At 38.7% G+C, this 8335-nt stretch overlaps 1 protein-coding gene across 1 annotated transcript in view; it reads right to left on the bottom strand.

The window, feature by feature from the left end:
• Window positions 1-316: 316 nt before the first annotated feature.
• LOC115412019 (aquaporin-10-like) overlaps window positions 317-8335 on the bottom strand; it is a 14700-nt gene continuing 6681 nt past the window's right edge. The window contains exon 8 of the mRNA XM_030124319.1: window positions 317-526. Coding sequence (XP_029980179.1) covers window positions 317-526 — 210 coding nt within the window. The remainder of the gene's footprint in view (window positions 527-8335) is intronic.

Below are 8335 nucleotides of genomic sequence, written 5' to 3'. Positions count from 1 at the left end.
CCTTTTTAACCTTAAATCAACTTACTTAACTTGGTAAGCACTATTTAGCTCTATTAATCAATATTCATCATTTATACACCAGCATTTATCTTTATAATCACAGCTAAAATCTCTATTTCTTAACATGTCTTACATTGTAAATCACCTGTATTAAATTATTACTATTGTTATTTTAAACCAACAACTGTTTTTTAATGACAATCAAACAAATCACATTTGGCACATTACATTCATCAGGGAACACTTTTTTTTTTAAATCACAAACTAGTACCATATTAACAGATATGTGCACCATGTACCATCTCTGTCTCCCTCACTAAACCAGTAGGGACGAGATCTCACTGTGGCCTGTGGCACCGGTGCCTATGGTGCCGCTGTAGTCTCTGGCACTTCCGGTGGCTGTGGCACCTCGTCTGTGGCACTTCCAGTGGCTGTGGCACCACTGCCAGAGGTGCCGGTGCCTGTGGTTCACTATTTCTGGTGCCAGTGGCTTATTTCCAGTGGCTACGGTACCGCTGCCACAGTTCTATTGGTGAAGAGCAGTTTACAATGGCTAGCGCATCATACGACTATACGGACGTTCAAGCCAGGCATGAAGTAAATCTGTTTGTTGGTTATGGAATGGGAGTCAGGCTAATAATGCAGACGTAAGTTTGTTCATGAATACAGACCAGATTTTATTGAAACGAGTACTTTTGAGATTGAGGGAAGCGGACATTTTTTCAACTGAAATTTCGTTAAATTAAGATTTTTTTTTTTTTTTTAAGATACGACTTTATTCCCTCAATACTATGACTTTTATTCTCAATATATCACTTTATTCTTGGAAAATTATGACTTTTTGTGTTTGACTTTACTCTCATGAAAATACAGGTTTCATCTCGATATTTTACGACTTTATTCTCGTAGTGACAAGTGTTTTTATTTTCTTATGTGGCCCTAATATGCCGTTGTAGTTAACAGGTTCTTCCAGTGTGGAATATTTAGCTGATTTCTGGTTTTCCAGTGGAGGACGATTGTCTTCTTGGCGACAGTTAGGGCTGTGAATAATATTGTTTTAGTCAGTGTAATGGTCTATTAGGGGGTGGAGGGTGGGTTAAAAAGAAAGAAGGAAAGAAGGAAAGAAAGAAAGAAAGAAAGAAAGAAAGAAAGGTTTATTGGTACAATGTTGAAACATGTTCACTGGGCTTAGGATAGCGACCCTGAAATGTGGCTGCCAGCTTGGCCAGACTCTGTTTAAAACGGATGCATCTGTCCGAGTTCGAGAATGTGGTGGAAAAAGACATGAAATAAACATATCAATTCACTAAAATCCTGTTTAAAGCTTGTTGACATTTCATACAAAGGTTAGCACCAACACTGATTACGGTTTCTACTTTTGTCAGTTCTAGTTCAGTTATCTGTGCATCAATTGCATTCATGTCACCCCCCCCTCCCTTCTGTCTCTTACTCCAACTGGTCAAGGCAGATGGCCATCCTCTAGGAGTCAGGGTCTGCTCCAGGTTTCTGCTATTAAAAGGAAGTTTCACCTCACCACTGTCACCAGCCCCAAGTGTTTGCTCCTGGAGGATTCTTTTGGGTTTCTGTAAATTGGCTTGAGCGTCTGGTTTCGACCGACTCTATTTGTAAAGTATCATGAGATAACTTTTGTTATGATTTGGTGCTATATAAATAAAATTTGATTGGATTTGACCAGTATCAATTATTTCTAATTTATTGTGTTCCTTCTGCCTTCTTCTTCTTGTCATGCGCTCAGCCATTGCTTATACCTTGTTCTTTTCATGACACACTGCTCCTTATTCCCCCTCAAACATTTTCCATGGCATATCTATGATATTGGATTGTATTAGGATTATACAGGCCCCAGTTTACCCAACGGGTTTTATTATCACGTTTTTGTTAAAGGGTTGCCAAAAAATAGTGGGACAAATGTGACAATCACTGTGCAAACACAACAACGAAGTCATTGTTCATACTAGGGCTGCACGATTAATCGATTTTAAATCGAAATCGGATTTTTTAATTAGGACGATTTTTAAAAAAGGGAAATCGTAAAATCGATTTCATCTCTCTCGTGCCAGCGGGCCGTGCGCTTGCGGGCTCCCGTAGGCTCCTCCTCCTATCAGTGACAGCGGTCTGTCACAGAACTCCGTGCAATGGCCGGACTTTAAATGTGTTCATGAGCCCGCAGTACTTATAGCAATGTAAGCCGTGGCTTCACGCACGGATCCCGCAACTGAAATAGAACTGCATGCGGATCACTCATCTTCCGTTGTCCCGGATCCGTACCGTACTGTCTTCTTCCGATCCGGGTTCGGGTCTCGGGGTCATCAGCCTCAGCAGAGGAGCCAACACAGCCCTGTGCCCACACACATCCACCCGCTCCAGGATAGAATCCCTCCAGCGTGTCCTGGGTCAGTCTACTCCACGCACGGATCCCTCAGTTTAAACAGAACCGCATGTGGATCACTTATATTAACCTGGTCCACGCACGCACGCACGCACGACTGATGCCTGTCACTGACTTACATTGGTATCACTTCTGTGGGCCCAGATACCCAGGAATAAATAAATAAATAAATAAAATTAAAAAAAAAACAAAACAACAACAACAACAACACACACACACATATATATATATATATATATATATATATATATATATATAAAATTTAAATAATTAATTTAGTCCTCTTACTTTCTAAATTTTTCATTCACAAATGTAAGTTCTGTAACACAAAAACAAATATTATTTATTTTTTGAAAGATGTTGAACTTTATTTAAAGCTGTTAGATAAATCTGGAAACAAAAAGGCTATAAAAAAACATAAGTATTTGCTCTGATTTGGACATTGTATTATAGTGTATTCCCCCTGGCAAACTTATGTTATTTTCTTGTTGCATACATTGTTTGTATACTCTATTTCATTCAATAAAGATTTAATTAAGAAAAAATAAACTTCTGGGGGTTCATCACGTGATACCATCACAGATTAGAGGTCAGAGCAGTGCCTTGCATTGTGGGCTGCTCACGAAAACGACATGCTGACTTCTGTCGTCTTTTGTAGTTTTACCCAAAAATCGAAATCAAAATCGAAAATCGAGTTTTTAGATGAAAAAATCGGGATTTTTTTTTTTTTTTTTTTTCAAAATCGTGCAGCCCTAGTTCATACTATGTGAATCTGTTTGCGCAAGTACACCTTCTGCTGGTAATGAGTTGGAACTCCTCTATGTAGCTCTGACATGGTTCAAAACACCGGTCCGAACAGGATGCTTCCTTAGCTCACAGTCCAATGTAATTGATAGGAACCCTTGGCACCACACCATGGCACCTGGCACCGAGCCGAGTTGTGGTGCCGGGCCGTGTTACCGCGGTGCCACGGCACCTGGTGTGGTCCCGGAAGTGAGCCACAGCCGGTGTCGGTGCCTCAATATGCACCCGCTGTCTCTCCACTAAACACAGTAATGACAAGCTAGCACCTTTGTTAGCTCCCCTATCATTACCTATCATATATTTAATATCCGGCCTAACGTAGTGGCGGAAGACACTGGCGATTAGCATTAGCATTAGGCTAACGCGTTGAACAATCTTTTAGCATTCAATTTACACAGTATACAATGATACGGATAATACCACGGTAAGCCCAAACACCAACACACACATCAGTGACTCCGACTGGTTTTAGGAAATCATCCCAATGAAATATTTTTTCATAACAGTTCACATCAATAAGCTAACTTGGAGGCCTAGCCTCTAGCATGTGGCTTACCGGAGTTGAGATAGAGGATGAAGCAGCTCCTCTCATCACCACAACACACATAACTCGTTCCTAAAAAGCAAGCGACCGGGTACTTATATGATTCAAAGGAATTTCTAATAATTTTGCGGCTTCTACATGGTATTTTCTCCCCAAGGCTCGTCCGCTTGTTCATCTGTGGGTACTCTGGTCAGTGGCTCGGCTCAGATTGTGCACGCGCTGCGTGATCATGGTAATGACCATAAAGTTAGTGTACCACCTAGTGGCCGAGAAATGAAACTACATTTAAATCACATAAGTGGGTCTAGTAACCATGTGGGTAACACAAACATTAAATAAAAGGTCATTCACGTAAGTTAAATATAGCTACTTACCTTCAACTCAGTGTTCACTCTAATCCTCCTCCTGCTCTCAGCTCTGCTCTCACTAAACCAGTGGTTTTTAATCTGTGTAAAAAACTAAAATAACATGAACATTTTTACACTTTCAAAATATGCTTTCACAAACAAAAGTAAAAACATGAACTACTATTTACAACCTGAAATGTATTAAGTAAAATAAGTGCATTTTTAACAATATTATCCCTGGTGTTAAATGTTTTGTGCCTTTGTAGATCCACTGTCATCTGTAAATTATAATACACATTTGTAAATGATAAGGTGAGGCATAATATTGTTAAAATTGCACTTATTTTTCAGAAGAAATTTGAGGTTGTTCATGTTATTCACTTTTTTAAAGGATAGTTTGTACATGTAGAGAGAACAGTTTGGAGCTTTCATTATTTATAGGTTATTATGTTCTTATTTTATTTCTTATTTTACTGTTCCAGACCAGATCCAGGGTGCTTGTGCAGATCTTGAGAGTCTTAAAAAGTCTGGAATTTTGAAACGCTGTTTTCCAGACCTTATAAAGTCTGGAGTTTTGTGTGGAAGTCTTAATAAAGTGTGGAAAAAAGTTGATCTCATAGTTGAATTTTTACCTTCGCCAGGAGGTATTGTGATCACTATGCTTTGTGTGCGTGTGTGTTTGTGTGTTTGTTAGCAAGATAACTCAAAAAGTTATGGAGGGATTTTCATGAAATTTTCAGGAAATGTTGATACTGGCACAAGGAAGAAATGATTAAATTTTGGTGGTGATCGGCCCCCCCTCCCGAGTTATCTTGCTAACAAACAAATAAACACGCACGGGGGGCAGATCTGTCTTGGCGGAGGTCTGTGCTCTCCGAGTGCTTTTCTTGTTAGAGTATGGTTAAAGCCACATAATCTTATAAGATAAGAAATACATGAGGAAAGCATATACAACACTTGATATGATTTAACTGGTCGGTACTGGAATGATTCTGGTAAAACTTGTTTGTGTGATATTCATGCACTTTTGTGATTTTTATATGTTTTGAAAATGGGTCTGTCAGTAAAACAGAATTTACTGCTAATTATGCATTCATTCATTGATGTATTTATTAAAATGAACTTTTCTATTAAACACAAGGTACATTCTCAACTAAAAAAGTAGACACGGAAGAATTAAAGTACATAAAGTCAAGGTCTTGGAGGGAACAAAATAGCAGTTTGGAAAAAAGTCTGGAATTTTTTTGTCTAAAGAGCAAACAGCCTGCAGATCATATTGGGCTGAATGTGGCCCCTGAACTAAAACGTGTTTGACACTCCTGATGTACATGTTCATAAAAGCTCAGAGTAAATTCAAAGGGTATTAGAACAAATCTGAACAAAATCGGAAAAAATGACATTCAACAAATTATATCACTAACGACATAAAAACAAGTGTCTCCATCCACGGTCACTGATCCAACTCCATGGGTTTTACTGGTGAGTCTCTTCGCCTCTGTCTGCGTGGGAGTTGACCTGAAGTGAAAGCAGTGGGTTGATTTACCGGTCAATCTACGTTCCTACCCTCACCATGAACTTTGGGTCATGATCGATAGGAAAAGATCCCGGATACAAGCGGTTGAAATGAGCTTCCTCCGCAGGGTGGCTGGGCGCACCCTTAGGGATAGGGTGAGGAGCTCAGTCACCAGGGAGGAGCTCGGAGTAGAGCCGCTGCTCCTCTACATCCAGAGGGGTCAGCTGAGGTGGCTCAGGCATCTGTTTTGGATGCCTCCTGGACGCCTCCCCAGGGAGGTGTTCCGGGCATGTCCCGCCGGGAGGAGACCTCGGGGAAGACCCAGGACACGCTGGAGAGACTACGTCTTTCAGCTGGCCTGGGAAATACTCGGGGTCCCCCCGGAAGAGCTGGAGGAGGTGTCTGGGGAGAGGGAAGTCTGGGCATCCCTGCTTAGACTGTTACCCCCGCGACCCGGCCCCAGATAAAGCGGAGGATAATGGATTGATATTATACAAGTTCATGTGTAGGGAAGGACTTCAATATTTTTCAAATGTTCAACAGATGAGCTTTGATAAATAAAACCTGCACTGAGCTTTAGATTAATGAAATCCCAAGTTTCTAATAGAGCTGAGTCATTTATTTAAATGATGTGAAATGAGGTGGGAAAAAATAACCTTTTTAATCCAGGTTGGTGAAGCGAACACATTTTAGAGTCTTATTGTATGACTCACAGAGGTGAACCCACCTTCCTGTAGCATTGTCCAAGTATTTCACCTTTACAGTCAGCAGCATTCTATACGCTTTAGACAGCAGCTTCCTCAAATACGGCCATATTTTATGATTTTTTTAATTGGAGATGTGCTGAAGTTATGCAACTTCTTTTCACATTTGAGGATTTCCAAACAGATGAAGGGTGGAGTTTGACGCTCAAGTTGGAATATTGTTTTGTCAGTTGTCAGTCTATTATTTACTGCTGTTGTTGTCGCTTTTTCTTTCAATCTTTTTCATACTCAGTCTATTATACCAGTCCACATTTTTTTTATCTGCCTCATTAATTGCACTAAGTCTTACCTACTTCAATAAGATGAAGTGGAAAACAAATGACAAAAATGTTGGTTAGCTGATGTTTTGAATGTATATGATAGTGTTGCCTCATATATATTGGTTTATTTTGGCATATAAAGGGTGATATCAGATAAAATGAGCCATTTAAGGTTTGAGCCTCCTGGCTCTTTAAATTGTAAGAGTCAATGAACGCAAATTCTTTCAAATTGCTGCATCTGTACTTGACAAAAAAAAGTTTATTTGATTGGTGTGTGTTTGCTGTGGTGGGTGTATCAATGCCTCACATCCAGCCTGCTGAGGAGAACTGTGAGGAAAGTGGCCTGGCAGACAAATCTGACTTTAAAGTGATATGGGGGAGAAATAGAAAACAGGTGTACATCTACATATATATATATAAAAAATGCACCATATGTGTTGTGATTGCCTTCATAAAATAAAATGTAAAATTTTTGCTCATCGAAGTTCTTTTTTTTAATGAAAAAATCCTTTTTGATGGTGGCTCATTTTACCTTCATGTTTTCAGAAAAACTGAGCCATACATTTCAGCTAAAATGACCCAACCTCAGACTTGTGTTTTAGCAAATATTTTGATGGTTTCACTGATTAAAATACATTCATTTGATAATATATGAATGTGTTTGAGCATATCTTACATGCAGCTGACCTTCCGTATGCATCACAGAACCAGATTAGGGGCTGGTTGTGCAGGGTATTCAACCTGGGTTTGGGATGCAGAAACCTGAAGTCCTGTCAGCTGCAAAGGCTGCAGGACTCAACAAACTAATGCTCATGCAGTGGTTCCAGGATCAGGAGGACCTGCTCTGCGTGCTTGGCCTTGAGGGCGTTCCATCTCATCTCTGGAACTAAAATGAGTCTAGTCTCCAAGACCAGTTCACATGAGCTAAGGAGGTCGGATAGGTTGGACACCCATGCATGGAGGTCTGCTCAGTTAAAAAGGGCAAAACACACTAGAACCAATGAAAAAGAGACACTTAAAAGAAACCACACAAGACAAATGTTGTACATTTAACTGATTTATTTATTTATTAACGATACATTTGAATGATAATTTTTTCATCCATAAAGACCCAGTGACACTTTAATTCTTCTTATTATTACTTTTATTATTAATATTGTTATTATTATTATTATTATTATTATTATTATTACTACAGTTTCCAAATGAAGTTTTCTCTCTATTTAAACTTTCATAAGTAATTTATCATATTATTATTCTATTTTTATTTAATTTTTATTTGTATTATTCTAAATATAATCATTAATTATTATCCTATGTATTTTGGCCATTTTCTGTGAAAATCTGATATTTTTCTCTATTTCACTAATAGAACATGTAGATGTTCTTAAAAGCTAAGAGTAAAGTTGAGGGTTATTATATCAGAAAGAGAGAAAACTTTAAAACAAATGACTTTTTCAATTAAATGTATTATAAACTATAAAAGTGTGTCCATCCACTGACATTGATCCAACTCCATGGGTTTTACTGGTGAATAAATGTTTTAGAAGATGACGGTGATTCCACATTAACTATGAATCCTTTGAATGTCCAAATGGGTCATATCTGATGGCACCTCACTTTGTTTTAATTCTTTAGTTATGGATTATTTTAACCTGGTCTTAACTTATTTATTATTCATTTATCTATTGTC

This window comes from Sphaeramia orbicularis, chromosome 21 (assembly GCF_902148855.1).
Source record: "Sphaeramia orbicularis chromosome 21, fSphaOr1.1, whole genome shotgun sequence".
Classification (NCBI taxonomy): Eukaryota; Metazoa; Chordata; class Actinopteri; order Kurtiformes; family Apogonidae; genus Sphaeramia; species Sphaeramia orbicularis.
Note: the sequence above shows the minus strand (reverse complement) of the source record. Positions and strands in the feature narration are given on the sequence as shown.